The 22,004-nt window shown below is 36.9% G+C and overlaps 1 protein-coding gene across 3 annotated transcripts in view; it reads right to left on the minus strand.

The window, feature by feature from the left end:
• Positions 1 to 22,004, minus strand: part of LOC129235413 (leishmanolysin-like peptidase) — a 65,865-nt gene that overhangs the window by 28,879 nt on the left and 14,982 nt on the right. For all 3 annotated transcript variants that reach the window (XM_054869239.1, XM_054869241.1, XM_054869242.1), the window contains one exon: positions 7,754 to 7,890. In XM_054869239.1, coding sequence (XP_054725214.1) covers positions 7,754 to 7,890 — 137 coding nt within the window. The remainder of the gene's footprint in view (positions 1 to 7,753; positions 7,891 to 22,004) is intronic.

The raw sequence follows: 22,004 nt of genomic DNA on the forward strand, positions 1-22,004 counted from the left end.
CTGGTGGCTATACCCATTATAGAATTGCAGAGATGTTTCGAGAGCTGGATCAATCGCTGGCCTTAATGTATTGTATCATAATTGATGGAGAGTACTCTTAAGGCGATAATATCACTTTTGAGGAACACACTTTTTTCCTTACATAAAACTTTCTGAATATATTCCGGGAACTTTTTTTCAAGCTGGTATGTTGAAAAAACTTTCCAGGAGATTAGCTTCAAATAAATCGGAGCTTCTGTTCATAGCTATTAGCGTAAAAGTGCATACAAATTCGTATTTTGGAAGTTTATTTCGGAAAACCTTTTCTATTTATTTTATTTTATTATTTTTTTTTCGTTGTTCTCACTTCGAATTTTCGTTTTAATAATGCATTCAAGTAAATTAACACACATACATATGCATGTGGAAATTTCACCAACTCAGACCAGGAAGTTTGAAGAAAATTGGAAGCGGATTTGACAATGCCTGGGTAGCTTAACAACTGCGAATACGCCGGTTTTTTATTCGGCCCACGTTTTCAAACGATTGGGTTATTAAATTATTATTGAAGCATAATTAGTTTTAAAGTGGCGGTGTATCGTCGCATTTTTATTACATCGATAGCGCTTTTAAATGGTTGTTTCTTAATTTTATTGAATCAGACTTTTGATTTTTATGTACGCATGCAGGTTTGTATATAATTATGGAATGTGGAAAACTAACAAAAAAACCAAATTAAATGATTTTTATCACTTAAAATAAATAATTGGCGCGTACACTTCTGTTAGGTGTTTGGTTGAGCTCCTCCTCCTATTTGTGGTAAACGTTTTGATGTTGTTCTACAAATGGAGGAACCTACAGTTTTCAGCCGACTCCGACATGGCAAAACTACACTCGGAAGTCTGCCATTGCCTGCCAAGGGGCGACCGCTATTAGAAAAAAAAACGTTTCTATCGTTTTGCTGTTTCATGCACAAAGATTCGAACGTGCATACTACCCTCGGCTACAAAGGGTTATTAATAAATTCAAATAACTCAAAGCGAAAGTCTTACAAAAATAATCAGAATCATTTTAAATAAATTCAGGGAATATAAATTTATTATATTTGGAACATTTATTAACGATTTTGTTAAATGTCAAACTGTGTCAATATCAAATAAGAAGACGTTTCTTCTTGAAAAAACCGCATAGAAATCAAATCCTCTTATTTTTTTATTTTAAAAGTTATTTTGTTGTTCTCAAATATGAAAGAGGATTGCAAGTTATATAGAGTTTTTCATTAAGAGCACTTGAATTTTTTTTTCATAGGTTTTCGAGATCATTATGTATGGAATATAATTTCGGCCAAATGGACGCTAAGGCGCAGCTGGATGACAGTGAGCACAGGTCGTTGCGCATCTACGAAAAAATAAGTGCCGAAAATGTCGGCGCGCCGTACGAAAATCCATACCAGAGAAACTGGATTAATCTCCCGTGGAATTTTGTTGCTCTAGATCTGGCAATTGACTTGACGACGGCGAAAACCATACTTTTTTTTATTATGACACTTTTGCAGGAAATAAACAATATTAAAGGGTTTATTAATCTGGTTTGCAATACATGGCCGACTAAATGAAAATCCTATAGAAACATAGTCAGCTTACTTATAGCAGAAGGCCTTCAACTGCTAGCGCCAGAAATTAAATTTTAAAATGTTTTTTTGTTTACTTTTTTAAATAAATAAAAATAATAATTACTTGTATAAGCAATCTTTAAATTTGCAAAACATAGACAAATATTCATGTCCAGAAAGATTTTCCGAACCTCTCACAAGATTGCAAACCTCACAACCAAGCAAATTCGGCAAAGCAGCAGATTTCATAGGAAGCTGTTAAAAGGAATTTTAAGGTTTAGAATTTTGTACGCAGTAAAACTCAATGAAATTAAAAACCTTAAACAGTAACTCCGGGAATTGTAAAAACAATTTATGCTGTTTCGTCGCCTCACTCTGGCTATAACGCATTGGCCATAACGCAACTGCGAGTCTCAACTCATTGCAGTGCACAACAATAGCAAAATGCAAATTTCCAGGTAATCAGCCCTTTAAATAAATCCATTGTAGATTCTACGAAAAATGTATTACAGAGCTTCAAGGTGGCGCAATCATCCAATTTTGTTTTTGAATACATTTTATACTAAATAAGGCAAAATGAATTTGAATGATGAAGATCTTTATTTTGTCCTTCACGTTCTCCATTGCTTGTCTGTTTATATAGTGCAACAGTCTAGTTCAAGAGTGTCAAATATGATTGACGTAAGGCGCCATTCGCAAAAATTATAAATCTTCCGATGGGTGATTAATTTTGTGCCACCTTGCATGATTAATCACCAGCTCTTATCATTGAATCATAAAGGCTTTGAAGTTATTTTTATTATTTTCTACTTTCTAATCTGTCTGGTTTATCTCAAGCAGCCATCAGGAATCGACAGCTTCTTTGAACAGGCCTAACATCCACTCTCCCATCAATACAACATGAACCAAGGAAACAAAACATTCGCTACTGGGATATTTATATATTGACATACATTCATATATGCATTCGTACATACATTCATGTATACGCACATCTAATTATTTGCTCTTCACACACGAAATTGGTTTGCTGAACCATTCATATACACATGGTAGAAAAAGTCTGCGTTCACCCACTGTTATAAAGTATTAAAATAATTTAACGTGTTTATCTTAAAACTCTCAGTTATTTCTTTCCACTTATTTCAAAGAAAATTATTCGTAGAGGGTATGAACAAAATTTTTTGGAGCTTGAGCTGCGTCGTGTTCAGATAACGGGATTGTAGTACAGTTACTTAAATAGGCTGAGCAGAAAAAGTGTGCGTTCATTTCGAATAGTGACAATTATTTGCATGGCAATTACGTTAAATTTAATTTTAAATCATTCATGTAGTTGACGCGGTTAAGAACAAATCTAAAGAGGGAAAAATTGATATTAGAAATACATTTTTTGTTACTATGGACCAAAGGCGAAAAGAAATAGATATTGGTGAAAGGAAAATCATTGTAAGTTTGTGGCAAAATAGTAAGAGCTATCGGGAAATCGCGAAAATTGTTGGAAGGCAATACTCCTCGGTCCAAAGAGTGATAAACAACTTCAAGCAAACGAATTGTTTGGAGTCTAAGCCTCGTTCTGGGCGTCCAAAAAAACTGACGGAAAGAGAAGAACGCAACATAACTATTCTTGTGAATTCCAATCCACGACTAACAGCAAGCCAAATTTCAAAAGACATAGAAGTAAAATACCAAAAGAAAGTACATCCAGATACAGTAAGAAAAATTCTAAAAAGAATCGGATTTCACGGCAGAGTGGCCCGAAAAAAACCCTTCATATCACGAGTAAATCGACTTAAGCGGATGGCTTTCGCCAAGGAATACGTAAACAAGCCACCTGAGTTTTGGAATAGTGTGATTTTTTCAGATGAGAGCAAGTTTTGCATTTTCGGGATAAAAGGTCGTAAAATTATTTGGAGGAAAAACGGAACGGCACTTGGAAAGCAAAATCTGGTACCTACGGTAAAGCATGGGGGAGGAGGTGCCATGATATGGGGGTGTATGGCTAGTTCGGGCGTTGGAAATATACAGTTTATTGAGTCGATAATGAACAGACATGATTATCTCGATATTTTAAAAACGAATTTGAGAGAAAGTGCAATCAAACTGGGACTCGGTGAAAGATTTGTTTTCCAACAGGACAGCGACCCGAAACACACAGCAGAGATTGTTAGGTTGTGGTTGTTGTATAATGTTCCAAAACAACTTCGCACACCCCCACAATCACCTGACCTTAACCCCATTGAGCACTTATGGGACGTTCTAGAAAAAAAAATACGAGAGCGTACAATAACTAGCAAGGAAATGCTTAAGAACGCGCTTAAAGAGGAATGGGAAGCCATAAGTCCAGAAATAACAGCCAAACTAGTTGGATCAATGAAAAGATGCCTTCTAGAAGTCATAAAAAGGCGTGGATATCCAACTAGCTATTAATTTTAAAACATTTCTATGATCTTAAGCCTTTTATTTTATTATTATTGAAGTGAACGCAAACTTTTTCCGTTTAGTTTGAATGCCTTTTTAATTTTATGTGATCTCATTTTAAATTTGATTTTGTTATTGGTAGCGAAATATGTGTGATAGTTACGTTTAAGTGAACTAAATAAAACTCATTAAAAAAATTTCTGAAATATTTATTGTTTTGAACTTTTTCTAATGCAAAGAATATTTACATAGGTGAACGCAGACTTTTTCTACTATGTGTAAATCGAATACGACTTTTGGATTTATCCACATACTTAAATGTTTCGTATCAGGAATTAAAACAAGTTGTTAAATTAAAACTACATGAACTGAATATGCTTATACAGACGTACAATAACCTATACTTGCATACCTGGTAATATGTGCCCATAATTAGGAAAGTGGTCTAAGTCAAACATTTAAAGAAATTATGTAAACACAACTGAAAATGGCGCCGACTCTCTTTGACGCGTTTCTGAAGCATTGTACATAATAAGCGGATTTTTCTTTTTCTCTTTAAAATGCCTAATGAATAATCAAAGCTGCCGTCGCAGCAATGGTGTGTCCGGAGACTAAAAAACTCTCTCTAGTTTGGAACCGTCGCCCATCCTGGAACTGCTTTCGCATTACTTCATTCCTTTCTACCGAATAACTATGATTTTGGGTTGATAGAAATGAAAATAAAGAAATCAAATTACTTATGCAACCCTGAGCATTATTATGAATTGATAGAAAGGTGTAGAAGAAGAAATGCATTTTCGATAAAACGAATGTCGCTGCCAATTTTTATTTTAACGAAATCATTAGAAGAATCAACAAACAAAACAAAGAAAAATAACGCGGGCGAATGTGTCTCTTGGCTGCAAATTCAATGGATGAGATTTTGAAAAATGAACCTTACAAAATGTTCTATAAAACTTTTTTAGATGATTCTAGATTCAATGTTTTGGATCATTCACCTAAAAGAAGAAGACCAAAAATATACGGAAACGTAAAACTACTTCCATTATACACCAACACTAGACCAGTAACGGAAAAAAGCTATAAAGATATTATATGTTTACTGCCATAGGTATATATCGTCCCCTTTCTGTGTTAGCCTAGTATCTACAAAATCATAATTTTCAGTAAATCGATAAAAATGTTTAGAGTTACTTAACTTCTATGAAAAGTTATAACTTATTTGATACGATACTTATAGTAGATACGAGGTTTTTGAATTCGAACATGTAGATACGAGAAAATCGAAACGCTCTGAAAAAAATTCTAAAATCATTATGAACATTGTATGTTTTTTTTTACGTAACAGGAGTGCTAAGGAGTGCTTTTCACTAAAAATCTCAATTTCGAAAAATATGAAGTTACGAGGTTAACACAGAAAGGGGACGATATACATATATGTATATAAATCATGAATGATTTCATCAAAGTTATTGTTTCAAATAAGTCGTTTATAGGACATTCAGTATTTTGAAAATGGTTTACGTCAATTCCAACTTTAAAAATAACATTTTTGTATGAAATTTACACCAAACTTCATATTCATAATAAATTTCGGTTAATCAAGACTAATAAAATTCTAAACAAATAGGTCGCATAATGCAAAAATATGTTTTGCATTTATATTTTTTACATAATTATGGGCACATATGTACAACCCCTAATTCTCTTATGTTTAACCCTTCTGGCTGTAGGGTATAGCAAGCGTTGCAATGATTGAGCTTCTGAGCGAACTTAATCGCACTTTTTAATTATTTATTTTTTTGGTTTTTGTTTAAGTTTATTTTCAATAACTAAAGTAGAGTTATTCCGAACAGTAATCTCCTAAATAGCCTTATGGCATAAATTGCCTGCTGAGAGGTGAATGGTTTAATTTAGAAAAAAAGAGAGTAATTTATTTGTATCGACAAGATTATGTTTATGACCATAACGCAAGCCAATAATTTTATAAAAATGTTACTCAACACGGCTAAACAAATATTTCTGAAAGAGGATGACTCCCAGACCAACTTTGGTTAGGAATAGATTTTTTTCACGAGGCGTTAAATTTTAACATTTTGGTCGAAGTGCAATAATTTGATCGAAAATATCACTTTTATTCAAAGTAAATTTCCACAATGTGTAAGTGTTGTTCTGGCGTTAAAAGGATTTTTCAACCATTACTGAACAGAAATACCAACACAGTTGCCATTCACAGCTGTCAACCATATTTATCGATATCGATAGTTCTCATTGAGTTAAAAACACCTGATACTTGTTTTGAGAAGAGGTCAGCAATGTTCATTTAATCAACCGCAAAACATAGAATTACTCGTACAAAAAAAAATGTAAGTTGTTCCAGACTTATTTTACCAGAACTAATAGAGGAACCGAGCAGCAAAGGACTGTTTTTATGCTGTTACAACAACAAAAAAACACCAGTAAAAGAATCAAAATGTATACGCCATTTTAATATGTCATCTTTCATTTGAGCGCGCGAAAAATTTTCTTCCGACCTGCCAATTCACTCTTGTTTTGCAAGCCATTAGTTGACGTGCCCATTCAAACTGAATGAGCCGAGCATTATGTAGTGCTTTATTTTGGAAATTTTATCGAATCCAAAAAAATTGTGTTTTAGAAATCTGTCTCTTTAATTCCAACTGATGGGTTTTACAGTTTAAATGGTATCGTACACGCAGGCCCGACGAGAGGGGGGGATCCGGGACTTTTTACCCTGGGGCCGGAGTTCTCAAAGGGGCCCGGACTCGAGACTATACGTATTTATATGTATTAGACATAATTGGAAAGGGCCCGCATTTTCAATTTTCCCCCGGGGCCCGGATATGCTCTCTACGGCCCTGCGTACACGCGTTGAAGATGAACCACGTAATGGAAGTCCAAAAAGTGTAAAAACACCAGAAATCATTGAGCAAGAGTACAATACTGTTTTTTGAAGATCCAAGTTTATGTAAGCGTGAAATTGCTAATACTTCAGGCACCTCAGATGAACCATTACTCCATATTATACATGAAAAACTACAATGGAAACGCTTTTGGGTAAGTTATGGAGCAGTATATTGCAGAGCAGAAAATTATTACAACGCACATTACCGTTTTTGCTGTGCAAAAGTGATAAGAATGAAAGTGCCGTTTTACTTTTGTTGTTGTTGTTTTGTAATTAGAAATACTTCAAAACAAAGGTACGTGGATTTTATTTTCATTTAATAAAAAGCACCGTTACACAGGCACGCGTCAAAGTCACTCGACTAATTTTTCGTATAAATTTAAATTATTTTATTTTTATAAATTAATTTTAAAGAATTATTCTTACTAGTGAATTGCTGACTAGTTTTGGTTTGAATATCATGGTTTTCTAACTGTAATTAATTTTGCACTGAAAAAGTAGTCATTTGACCTATAGAGCAGCGATAGTATAAAATTATAAGAAAGAAAATTAATTTCATTTAAAAAATTATTTTTTTCTTATTTTGCCTTCTTACTTTCCAAACAGTCTGTATAATATGTTGATATTTAATTGGTTACAATGGAAACTGCATATTTAGCTAACTGTAGCAGTTACATCAAAAGCAGCATAACCAATTGAGTTATTATTCTATTAAATACAATTAGTTTATGACTAGTGCATACATACAAATATATAGTACGCTAATTTAATAGACTAGCAAAAAATAGATGTATAAGATATGATGATATGTAAAGGCTAACCTGAAAACAGACTCATCGTAGAAGAGTAGAATTCGCAGCGGTTGCTTAGCGACAACAGTACTGCGTTTTTGCAGGCTGTGAGTGCCTTCATGTGGATGTGACGCATCGGCCATCTCAATGCGGACGCCATGGACAACCTGAAATAAAAAAATAAGAAAGAATTTATATATGTATATATAGGTATTTTAATATATTGTATATAAATAAACTTGTAGTAAGAAAACTCAACATGAAGTTGTATATATGAGTATATTTTAATATACATATAATATATTTATATTTTAACATACAGGGTACGGCACTGGAAGTGTAACCAACTTCAGATCGCTCGCGCAGCTGATACACGGACATTCCAGACTATTGTTTACAAGCGCGCGGAAACTTTTTGCCGACAGTAAGCGCGAAAAATGAAAATCAGTAATGGATTTCAAACGTAATAGTGTGATTGCATTATATTTGGCTGGAAAATCACTACCAGCGATTGTTCATGAGCTCGAGCACCTTAAAGTAAATAAAGTTTTTGTTTATCGCACTATTACTCGTTACAATAATACTGGTAGCATCGCGAAACGTCATGGAGGTGGTCATCAGAAGACTGCAGCGTCACGTGAAATGGTTTAAAAAGTGAACAAGCACTTGCTGAAATCCCCGACGAAGTGCCCATCAAATGGCGAAAGAACTGAAAATATCTGGCCGTAGCATCCGCCGGTTTATTTGACCGCCCGTTTTACGAGAATTTGAGTGATCGATTGGCCACCAGGAGACAGCACCCGCCACAGGTAATGGTTTGGGTCGCTGTAACCGCAGATGGGCGCTCCCCAATCGTTTTCAATGAGCCTGGCGTCAAGGTAAATGCGAAATATTATCGGGAAAGTATTCTGGTAGTTGGTTTGAAGCCGTGGGCAGACAAACATTTCGGTGGCAGACCATGGACGTTTCAACACGACTCGGCACCATCTTACAAAGATGGCTAAAAAACAACGTTCCGAACTTCATAACGTTCACACAATGGCTCTCAAATTCACCAGACGCTAATCCGATGGATTATTCCCTTTGAGCTTGCCTTTGGAGAGCAAGGTCTGAACTAAAAAATCACCAGCCTCGAGGCGCTGAAAAAACCCATTGTCCGCGAGTGGGCCAAAATACCCGCAAGTCACATTCGGGCAGCTTGCGATTCGTTTCTGGACCGCCTCCAGACCATAGTCAAGGCAAAAGGTGGTCATGTCGAGCAAAATTAAATTGATTCTTAATTTTGTATTATTTTCACACATTTTTTTACTTTGAATTGAATAAATAATTAAAATCATCGGCGCCGCAGTAAAAGCTTTTTTTCATTTATAACCTAAAACATAAGCGAATAAGATGTTTTCTGTTAGTCCACTAAATGGAGTATACTCGCATACCGGGTTAAAAAACGGTATTTTCAAGTTATGAAGGCAGTTGGCAGTTATTACTTAATGATGTTTTTTACTCTAATGTAAAATTTTACAATACTTAAAGGAGTTTTTAGCTAAATCGATTTAACATTTATAAGACATTTATTTTTTATTTTAGCATATAATCATATTTTTTTTAATCCGTGATTTAACAGTTCACCGCACTACATAAATATTTTTACTAGAGATTGCATTTGGAACTATGTTAAGCTGAATGCATGAAATGCCTTACCTTTTTCTTATATCTAAATTAATGCTATGTGTGTATACGTAGCATTAAGATTTTTTCAATGACTCTCATTTGTATTTGCAAATTACATATAATATGTATGTAGATACAATTTATCAAAGAAGTGTTTGATTTCTACTAATTAGCGAAATTCAGACATATTACTGAAGAAAATATGTATTTTTTCATGGTTTTCTTTCAATCTTTGGTTTTATTTGACTAATATAAATAATTCATTAGTCATTAGTTGAAAATAGTACTTTACACAGAAATAAAGAGCAAAAACAATCTGATTGGAGGTACTTTTTCCAATAGGGTTTTTTGACATATCACGCGTGACTACTGTCAATCGAAGTATATAATTTTTTCAATATTCATTGACATTTCATCATGGAAAGACTGACGCCTCAACAACGTTTCCAAATCGTACAATTCTATTACGAAAGTCGACGCTCCATGAAAAGTGTTCATCCCGCGTTCAGGCGACCTTATATTGTACAGCGATGAGGCCCATTTTAGGCTCAATGACTACGTCAATAGCAAAATTGCCGTATTTGGGTTGTAGAGCAACCCGAAGTCATTACATTCATTGAAAACAAGCGTATGGTGCGCCTATGGCTGGAGAAATCATCGACCCATATTTCTTAAAAGACGAGGCTGGCACCAATGTAACAGTGAATGGCGAACGCTATCGCACAATGATGAACGACTTTTTGATGCCGGAAATTGAAGCCCATGATTTCCACAACAACATCACGTTGGCTCCAACAAGATGACGATACTTCCCATACAGCCTGTGGAACCATGAATTTACACAAACAATGGATATCCCCTGTAGACTAGATTTCAAATTTATTAATCCAAAAAATGTATACAAATCCCTCATTTGCTGAAAGAGTGTCATGATCCAAAAAATTAAAATGTCGAGGAAAACGGCTTCAAAGTTTCAATTTACTGTGCCTCCCTATATAAAAGTAAGGACTAATGAGCTATATAATGAGTTACTGGTAGTAATATCGCCATACACATACGATATTAACACTTTGAACAAAAATATCTGTCTTATTATAAATTTAAAAAGTATATTATTTATTCTGCATTCGCATCCTCATGTGCATTTTGTGCCTCAAAAATCAGGGGTGGCCAACATCGGACCGTTAATCGGCTCTCGGCGATTTGGAGGAATTAGCTGATTTGCTGTCATCATATGCAATTTGTTTACGTCAAAGACTGTTGGTGATATATGCAAGAAAAAATCAACGCAACCCATGATCATTTTACTTCATTGCGCTCTGATTGGACGAGAAAGAATACGTTTGAAATGACCGGGTGCAATTCTGCTGCCGAATTTCTAATTATTTAGCAACCGAAGTTAGTCTCACAATTTTGCTTCGGATGGCAAACCTTGTTACCTATTATCTTTGACTGATTTACCTTTTGCAAATGCAGCTCATTTGCTAGCCACCAATAAGCAAGGAAGGAACGTATAACTAACTTCAAGTAAACAATGAGCTGGGCAAACATCATAATGCGTGTTTGGATGCAATTGGCATTATTTTATTTTGATTTATTTTACATATGTATTTACAATAATGTATATACTTACGTTCATGTTTTATATTAACTGCATATGTATTAAAAAACTAAAAATTTTGTGTGTAATTATTTTCTTCAAGTTTAGCTGCGCTAAACAAGGCTTGCCCCTTAATTAAGTATAAGGGGAAGAAAAAGCCGCCCTGGTGGTCAGAAGACCTGTCTACACTAAGAAACGACAGCAGAAGACAGTTTAATAGAGCGAAAGCGACACGAGAGAGTAAAGACTGGGACTGCTACTACACTAAGCTAAAAATTTACAAAAAAGAAGTTAGGAAAGCGAAAAGGTCTGGTTGGAGAACGTTCTGTGGAGAAATCGAAGGAACCACAGAGGCCTCCAGACTGCGTAAAATCCTTTCAAAAAAACACTATACCACCGGATACCTCCAAAAACCGGACAGGAGTTGGACTACTTCGAGTGACGAAACTCTGAAGTTGCTAGTGGACACACACTTTCCCAGCAACGAATCATCTAATGTGTTAATCAACAATGGTACAGAAAGACCAAACTCTGACATTGAAGAAATAATCACTGAAGCTAGGATAACCTGGGCAGTGAACACGTTCAAACCATTTAAATCACCGGGCCCAGATGGATTATTCCCGGCCCAAATACAACATTCACTAAACTACATCATGGAGTGGTTGACGGTCATATTTAAGGCCGCTCTGAAACTGAAAAGTGTCCCATCAACATGGAAAGAGGTAAAAGTGGTCTTTATCCCTAAAGCGGGAAAAAGTTCACACACGACACCTAAGGATTTCAGGCCAATAAGCCTATCCTCCTTTCTGCTAAAAACATTAGAAAGAATTTTAGAAGAGCATATTAGGGCTAACATCAGCCCTTATAAGCTCAGCATTTCACAACATGCGTACTGTAAAGGGAAATCAACCGAAACAGCACTTAACTCACTTGTTACAGAAATCGAGAAGTCAATGTATAATAAAGAATTCACACTGGTAGCCTTCCTAGATATCGAGGGCGCATTCAACAACATCCTACCGGATACCATAATAAAGGCACTGACGGACTTCGGGATCTCTGGCGCTCTGGTTGAGTTCATTAAAAACATGCTCTTGAGCAGATTGGTGATCGCAACCCTAGGGGGCTCAGAGATCAAGAAAAAAGTTAGCAGAGGAACACCTCAAGGCGGTGTGCTGTCCCCTCTCCTATGGGTGCTGGCACTAAACTCATTGCTAAAGAGCCTAGAGGAGAGAGGACAACACGTTGTAGCCTATGCGGACGATGTTGCATTGGTAGTAAGGGGGAAATTCCCCAATACACTCATAGAAGTCATGCAGGATTTACTGAACATGGTTGAAAACTGGTCAAAAGCAAATGGGCTAAGCGTCAACCCCAATAAAACTGAACTCATCCTATTTACCAGGAAACACAAAATTCCAAATATAATTCCTCCGACTCTAGGTGGAACGGCACTGTCATTCAGTGATGAAGCCCGCTACCTAGGTCTAATACTAGACCGAAAGCTAACATGGAAGGCAAATGTCGAAGATAGAGTAAAAAGGGCGACAATAGCACTATACTCTTGTAAACAGCTAATAGGACTAAGTTGGGGTCTCTCCCCATCTATCGTATACTGGCTTTACACGGCAATTGTCAGACCAATCCTAACATACGGCATATTAGTATGGTGGCCAGCTTTAGATAAATTGTACGTCAAAAGAACCATGGCACACAAAGAATGGCCAGTCTTTGCATCTGCGGGGCCCTCAGAACCACACCCACAGATGCACTAAATATTATTCTTAGCATTTTACCAATAGAGCAGTACGGTAAGCAAACAGCTGCCAAAGCAACTCTCAGACTAAGAGAAATCGGCCTACTCAGAACGTACCAAAGAGGGCACTCCTCAATTTTGGAACAATTCCCCTGCATTCCCAGCACAACGGATTTCTGTAAGACCAAGGACATCAATTTCGATAAATCCTTTGTCACAGTATTTCCTTCCAAAGAGGAATGGGATAACGGGCTCATTGTCAAGATAAATGACTTAAACATCTACACAGATGGCTCAAAACTAGACAACCAAGTAGGCGGAGGGGTTTACTCCGACAAACTCGGAGTATGCCAATCATTTCGCTTGCCTGATCATTGCAGTGTATTTCAGGCGGAAGTCACTGCCATAAAAGAAGGGCTTAAAGAGATAAAAACGAGAGTATTATCCGCAAATGAAGTCTTCATTTACTCGGACAGTCAAGCAGCAATAAAAGCGCTGGAATCAAAAACACACTCGTCAAAAACAGTTCTAGAATGTTTTAAACTACTAGATGACGTATCTAAGTGCTACAAGGTGCACCTTATCTGGGTGCCAGGCCACAGAAACATTGCAGGAAATTGTAAGGCGGATGAACTTGCAAGAACCGGTACAACGCTCGGTCTCGAACCGGATAAGGCGCTGATACCCATGCCCATAGCCACTTGTAAATTACTTATAGACAGGGAAACCATCAAAAAGGTAAATACAATCTGGCAAAACCTCACAACATGCGAACTAAGCAGACAGACATGGCCGAACTGGAACAGCGGTCGATCGAAGATCTTGCTACGATTCAACAGAGAATCTATAAGAAAAATGATAGGTGTTTTAACTGGTCATTGCTTAATAGGCAGCCACGCTAGAAGGTTAGGACTCCCTTACTTCGATTTCTGTAGAAGCTGTCTTAATACAGAAGAAGAGGAAACAGTCAGACACCTTTTATGTGAGTGTGAAAGCCTAGCTATGAGAAGGCTGCGCACTCTCGATACAGCATTTCTAACCGATGTAGCGGACATAGCCCATCTAAAACTAACGAAGCTCTGCTCGTTTATTAAAGCAACCGGATGGTTTGAAAAGGAACACGTAGAGTAAGGATAAGCTCCAGTGGTATCACAATGGACCTGCTGAAGGTCTAAGTGTGTCTTGCGACAACCACCCTACCTACCTACCTAGCAGTTACGTTTTTGTTCCCCCACTAAAAGAGATATTAATAAAAAGATTATTTTTGCATTATGCATTTTGATCATAATTTTTGAATTAACATTGATTAAATGGAACCTTCGGTAGTCCGGAATATTTGATAATCCCACAACGAGTCGGTCCCGTATGTGTCGGACTATCACGATTGGACTGTAATAGATTTTTTGTAAAGTAAAAGAAGTTCGCCCAAAAGTTGGGTCGTGGTAGAGCATGGCACTAAGCTGATACACCAGCAAGCTACAATGGTTTTGAACTTCGCATTACTATTTAATAGATTTCCTGACGCCGGGATATGGTTTGAGCACTAAACACACACTACAATGCAGTCCATGAACTCTATTAGCTCCACCTACCTGATTTGTGCACATGTCATGTAATGGGCACGTATGCGTAATGTGTAATTACGAGTGGTTGAAAGTAAATACGTTGAAAACATGAATTTGTACAATATTATGACGAAAATTATTATTAGCTATGGCCTTTGAAAGCTAATTACAAGTCTAGCCGTCGACGCGGTCGTCAAAATATGATAAATGATCCGCGTACCTATTTTAGATATATAAAAAAAGCAGCGTTGGTAGATTTATATTTACACTTATATGTTTAGAGTAACGGTATATTGAATGCATTCACTATTATATAATATTCTGTCGATTCGGTGTTAACAATTAAACGAAAAAAATTTAATGCATATGCATTGCTGCAAAATTAAATGTTGAAAGTCTGGTGGCTATTATGCAATATTATAAAAGTAAATTTTTTATTAGACAACTTATTATAATTTTGCATGCAGTCTAATTAGTTTAAAGTTGAATGTTAAAACTGGAAACCAATTTAAACTGTACGTAGAATGCTATTCTTTATGGCCATTTGATGCAAATTCAAGGAACCAGTCTTCTCTAAGTAAAGGGTGTCTTCTTAAACCTTGAGAACTTAAAGTGATAATACACAACAGAAATATGATTGGAGTGATTTTTTTTGTTTTTAATATTATAATCTGGTAGATGATTTCATGGCATTCCTGTTTTTAATATGATATCCGATGTATGTCCGTCGCGGCTACGAGTTACTATACATGGTTCATTCTATCAGCCCAATTGTTGGCTACTTTTTCCAATAACTGTAAATAGGCACATAAGTCCAGATCATTACGTAAAAGTAGGTTTGCAATGTCTCCTTAAATTCTCAATAGAAACTGGCAGCATGCGGATGGACTATTTCAAAAAGCATAACTAATGAACTCTATCTGGTATCGCTATATACTGAACCGGTCTATGCGTGACTGCAAGTCAACAAGTTCAACCTAACATACTCCGTTTTTCAAAAGTGTTCAAAATGACTTTAGTCTATGGTCATTACGTCACAAACAAGAACGATAGAGTACAAGACTGCGCCTTCCCAAGGACCGTGTCGTTAGAACAGAAAATAACTCTTCGGCCGCCGTAGCCGAATGGGTTGGTGCGTGACAAGCATCGCAATTCGAAGAGAACGTAGGTTCGAGTCGCCGTGAAACACCAAAATGAAGAAAAAGTTTTTTTCTAATAGCGGTCGCCCCTCGGCAGGCAATGGCAAACGTCCTAGGGTATTTTTGCCAGGAAAAAGCTACTCATAAAAATATCTGCCGTTCGGAGTCGGCTTGAAACTGTAGGTGCCTCCATTTGTGGAACAACATCAAGACGCATGCCACAAATAGGAGGTGGAGCTCGTCCAAACCTCAAAAAGGGTGTAAGCGCCAATTATATATGTATAGATAAATATATATATAGAACATATATAAATACAATATATGTAAATATACCCTATGATCAGAGAGTACCGGGTTTGTTTAAATAAAACAAAACAGAGTTAAATTTCAGAGAAATTTATTTTATCTCGTTCAAAATATGACCGGTCTGAAGCAACACACATGTGCCAACGTTTAACCCAGTCCTCCATGCACCCCTGGTAGGCCGATGAAGGGATGGCCTTCAGCTCCTTCGTCGCATTCTCTTTGATCTCCTCTATCGACTGAAATTTCCTTCCACGAAGTGGTGCTTGCACGATGGTATTTATTTGGTATTTGGCCAAATAATCCAGCACAATTTGGGCTCGGTGCGTTGGCGTGTTATCATCATGCAAAATCCAAGAATTGTTTGCCCACATTTCCGGCCATTTGCGACGTACAGCATCTCTCATACACTTCAAAACGGATAAATAATGTTCTTTATTGACTGTCTGGCCCAATGGAAGTTACTCATGGTGCACTACGCCAAAACAGTCAACATCACCTTCCCGGTATTTTTAATCATAGGGTATACTTCACATTTCGTACTTTGAAGATTTTGCCATTCGAGTTGTGATGTTTAAAGGTACTTGAAACATACATTTCGGTTAAAAACTGGATGAGTTTTTATTGCATTCAACAGTGTGCCGAGCAACAAGCACCGACTTTTAGTGATGGAACACCAACGTATTTCGCTATGATGAGATGTGTTGCTTTTATGATTCTTCGAAACATTCTTTTTTAAGATCATCATGCTGCATATCTTAAAATTTAAGCTTATCTGGGCATAAATTCAACTCTTATACATTTAATATTCCAAGATTTTTTCGCATTGCATACGACATAATTTGACAATTACTCCAAAAATTCGCAGATCACATCAATTAGTGCTAAGAAATGTTGGCAAAATTTGATCTCGGTGCATCCAGATAGGCGAAGAATCATGAACCATGTATCTATGCGAATGAACTCGAAACGAAACAACAACCGAGTTCTTTTAAGACGAGTCAAACCTAACAAATATTGTTCGAGCACGAAGCTCTTTGATGCAAATGGGCGCCTGTTTGTTTTTCGGAATAATTGAACATATTGACATTCATGGACAATATTTTGGAAAACAATAAAGCCATTTTTTATAAATATTTATCTTTCCTTGTCTATCTTAAAACCCTCGGTCTATTAAAATCTATACGGCGGACGACGTAACCGAATACGTTGGTGCGTGATTACCATTCAGTAAGTCCCGGGCTCAAAACCCGCTGTAAGCATGAAATATCAAATGAAAGAAAAGGTTTTTTTGTAATAATAGTCGCCTCGCCGCAGGCAATGGCATTTTGTTGTGTTAAATGATTATTATTTTGTCCATATGACCTTCTGATCTATATTCCGACACCACTCTAATATATTCCTTTTGCAGATACGGTTTTTCGCGAGACACGTCCCATTATGGAAGAATTGAGAGCAGGTGACGGTCCAAAGGAAGAATTGAGAGCAGGTGACGGTTTGTTGTGCTTCGTAGTGGTCCGGTTTAGCTTCTCACAATAGACATCATCTTCACTAAGCTTTTCTTTTCTTGGGATGACTTCCAATTCCCAAAAGCCAGCTTATTGTTCGTCCAGTGTAACTTCGCTGAAATGAATGGATTTCTACTGAATGTTGTAAAAGCTCCTCATAAAAAGCCAGCTGTCGTTTGGAGGTGGAGTACAACTTTATGCGCAGATGTACACATACACTGGCGAGCATAATTAAATTCCCCCGTTACGGGGGCTCCGGCAACCGAATTCTGCACGATAATTTCATATGTATTCACACACTCGTCCAAACAGTAGTTGTTCAGTCGGCAATGAAGTAACATTGTATTAATTTTTTTCGTATGTCACTAACACAATCTTAGTTTTTTCGTAAACAAACGTCTTCATGATTCCAGTTACTTCAGCTTATCAGCTGAGTCCGTCAAATTCGATTAGAGCCGAATAACGGTCTGTTATTACCTTCTCAATTCTTTTCCCCATAAATTTTTTTTTAATATTTACAATTTTTTCGAGTGTGTTGTTTTTTGTTTTTATATTATATACTATTCTCTCTACACGCTTGCATATTTTAGTATAGGATTTTTCTTTATCTTATCATACTGGCAGACAGTTCAGATGTCGAGCGTTGTAACTATTAAAAATATCTATAATAGGAAAAAATAAAAGCTCTCATTCTTAAGTTAAAAACTATTGGGAGGTTGAATTAGTTTTAAAGGTTTTTCGAAGATTTGGGGCTTTATTGTGAAAAAACGGTACAAAATATTTTATTCGAAGTATTGGCCATCGCTAGCTACAACTTTCGCCCATCTTTCGGGCAATTTCCGGATGCCGTTTCTCCAAAATTCTGGCCGCTGCTTGGCTATCCATGACTCAACCCATATTTTGGTAGCCTCGTACGAGGAGAACCGCTGGTCCGCCAAATCGAGACTCATATGCCGGAACAAATGATAATCGGAGGGAGCTATGTCTGGACTATACGGCGGGTGGGGTAACACTTCCCAGCCAAGCGTTCCAAGGCATTTTTTGACAGGTTGAGCAACATGCGGCCGAGCGTTGTCATGTTGCAAAATAACCTTGTCGTGCCTTTTTACCGTTTCCGGCCGTTTTTCTTTCAATGCCCGGCTTAAACGCATCAATTGCAGTCGGTAATGATCCCCCGTGATTGTTTCGCCCGGTTGGCGCAGCTCAAAATATACGACGCCGACCTGATCCCACCAAATGCAGAGCATGATTTTCTTGCCGTGAATATTCTGCTTGACCGTCGACGTTGATGCGTGGCCGGGCAAACCCCATGATTTTTTGCGTTTTGGGTTATCGTAGTGGATCCATTTTTCGTCGCCAGTCACCACCCGATGCAAAAAACCCTTCCGGTTTTTGTCGCTCGATCAGCAATTCGCACGTAAAAAATCGCCGTTCGACGTCGCGCAGCTTCAACTCGTACGGGACTCAATGTCCTTGCTTTTGGATCATTCCCATCGCTTTTAGACGCTTGCAAACGGTTGATTTATCAACGCCCAATGATTCAGCAAGCTCTTCTTGGGTTTGGCACGAGTCCTCGTTTACCAATTCCCCCAATTCCGCGTCCTCGAACTTTTTGGGCTGGCCAAGACGCTCCTTGTCTTCGGTGTGAAAATCACCACTTTTGAATCGTCGAAACCAGTACTCACATGTTGAAATCGACGGAGTATGGTCTGGGTAGGCCTCCTGCAGCAATTCACGGGCTTGGGCTGTATTTTTTTTTCAAATTGAAGCAGAAAAGCAAAGCTTCCCGCAAATTGCGTTTCCACGGCACGAAAGTTGACATACTCGGAACACGAAAACACTGCGTTGTTTATACTTCAGCGAAATGACAGATACTGATAAACAAAGCCTAGGGATGAGGCTTTGTCATGAATATATATTCAGTATTGCCAACGCGATAAAGTGATAAATAGCGCCATCTGTGTGTCACCTTTAAAACTAATTCAACCTCCAATAGCATGAGCCGAAAAGTGAATTTCCAAATTTATTGTATAGTGTTTTTAACATAAATACTGTTTTTCACCAAAATTTCAACTGAATAAGGAACTGAAAAATTAATTATGTATGTTGAAAAAATATACTCGACATTTATGTCTGTCTACACATGCAGCATATGAAATCAGCTGTATGAATACTATGTGTGTACATATATATATGTGCAAAAGTACGCAATCGTTTAGCTCTATTGCAGTCACTTGTTACATCTTGAATCCAAATTTAGTATCTCAAAACTGGCAAACATTTTGCTAGTTTCGCTGTTGACCATTCAAACTGCAAACTAATTAACAACTCACTCAGGTACATTTTAAAACATAAACTAAGCACAAAAAACACGTACCAAACATTACAAACATACAAACATACCATAAACTCATACATGGAACGTATCTATGGTACATACAAACATATGCAAGTTTGCGCATACCCTGCAGAGAATATTTAAAGTAGAAAAAAAATCTAGTTCAGAACTGGCACGAAGTCACTAGCTTTTCAAAATCATCAAAATGGGGTTTATTTAAAAATATTCAGAGGCGTTTCATATTTTTCCACTCACATACTCATTATGTGTGTAAAAAATTTAAGAAAAAAAGAAAACAATTACTTGACAATTATTTATGTGAATTTAATTACAGATTTCTAAATTGATTTTTAAACCTTTAAATTTTTAGATATCGTTCCCTTAATACAGAAAGGACTTAAGTCATATACTTGTTCTTTTACAGGAGAACGAAAAAACTGAATGCAAATTAAACCAGCACAGGGATAAGTTTTCTTCAATGCAAACTACTATTTCCATATACAGTTCTTCACAAAATAATAGGAGTGTCATGAAATACATGTAATGAAAAATTTTTCAACAAAATAACGGTTTTCTTTCAGAAAATTTTGGCACAAAATAAATCACTTAAGTTGCATTTATCTTTCCGCAGTTCAATCAAACGTAAATAAAAATTTAAATTTCAATTTAAGTAAAACAAATTAAAAATTATATATATATAATTGGCGCGTACACCCTTTTTGAGTGTTTGGCCGAGCTCCTCCTCCTATTTGTGGTTGGCGTCTTGATGTTGGTCCACAAATGGAGGGACCTACAGTTTCAAGCCGACTCCGAACGGCAGATATTTTTATGAGGAGCTTTTTCATGGCAGAAATACACTCGGGGGTTTGCCATTGCCTGCCGAGGGGCAACCGCTATTAGAAAAATGTTTTTCTTTTAATTTTGGTGTTTCACCGAGATCCGAACCTACGTTCTCTCTGTAAATTCCGAATGGTAGCCACGCACCAACCCATTCGGCTACGGCGGCCGCCATAGTTCCATATAAAAATAGGATTTTGCTTTTATCTGAACAAAATATGTTTCATCATTTACTCACGGCTAAATGCTCACATGCTCTTCTGCAAACCCTATATGGGTTTTCACGTGTTTCTTTATCAGTAGCATTACTTTTCGGACCTCTTGCGATAATTAACGGGGAGTAGAATTGTGAAAAAATCTAAATTTTTTTTGTATATTTTCAAAGTTTAGAATATGTCATTAGGAGGACTTCTTTAAATGCCTATTATTGCATGACTTACTATAAAGCGTTTTTGGTGACATGGCATCGGTTTCGATCCATCTTATCTGAAAACTTTGAACGTGTTTTTCACAAAACTTCTTTTATCTCGAGTTCTATTGGAACGATTTATTTGAAATTTAGAAAGGATGTTCCTTATACTATACATTCCTTCATTGGATGACCCTAGCTCGAGACTATTACTTTTCATTTAGTATTTTTAAAAATCGGATTTGTTCAAGAAATATACAAAAGAAAATGTTGCATATTATGAAAATTTTGCACATTATGAAAAAAAAGTTTTAACTTGGCCAAGGCTCATTCGATAGCGGCATCTATAATAATTAAGAATCGGTTTGGCTTTTATTTTTCAGATCACCAGGATGGTTAGAATCATGCACGCCGGGACACCCTCTTCTTTTTGACCCCTTACTTTGACTGCACATAATTTTGTCAATTTTAAAAAACGAATGGTAATTTTTTTTTGGTTCCTTTGTACAGCGCTTCAAAAACCGGACGAAATTCATGCGAGTACACTAGAATACTCCCTTAACTGGCGAAGTAAGATCGTTGCGGATGATCCTGGCTGATCCAAATGTATTATATATATATATATATATAATTGGCGCGTACACCTTTTTTGGGTGTTTGGCCGAGCTCCTCCTCCTATTTGTGGTATGCGTCTTGATGTTGTTCCACAAATGGAGGGACCTACAGTTTCAAGCCGACTCCGAACGGCAGATATTTTTATGAGGAGCTTTTTCATGGCAGAAATACACTCGGAGGTTTGCCATTGCCTGCCGAGGGGCGACCGCTATTAGAAAAATGTTTTTCTTAATTTTGGTGTTTCACCGAGATTCGAACCAACGTTCTCTGTGTGAATTCCGAATGGTAATCACGCACCATCCCATTCGGCTACGGCGGCCGCCAAAGATCCAAATGTATTACCAACGTATTATTTTGTGATCGTCTTTAGCGGATAATTTGTGCTTTCGTGAGCGAGTTTCGTGCTTATTTTTATAAGCAGAAAAACCTTTGAAATCTTGAATATTTTCATTGCATGTTTTTCCTCTTCATGGTGCTTTCTTTCCAACTAGTACCAAAAACCCAACTCGTAAATCAGCAATAGTTTATTAAAATTGCTGG

Source organism: Anastrepha obliqua, chromosome 1 (assembly GCF_027943255.1).
Source record: "Anastrepha obliqua isolate idAnaObli1 chromosome 1, idAnaObli1_1.0, whole genome shotgun sequence".
In the NCBI taxonomy this organism is placed as follows: domain Eukaryota; kingdom Metazoa; phylum Arthropoda; class Insecta; order Diptera; family Tephritidae; genus Anastrepha; species Anastrepha obliqua.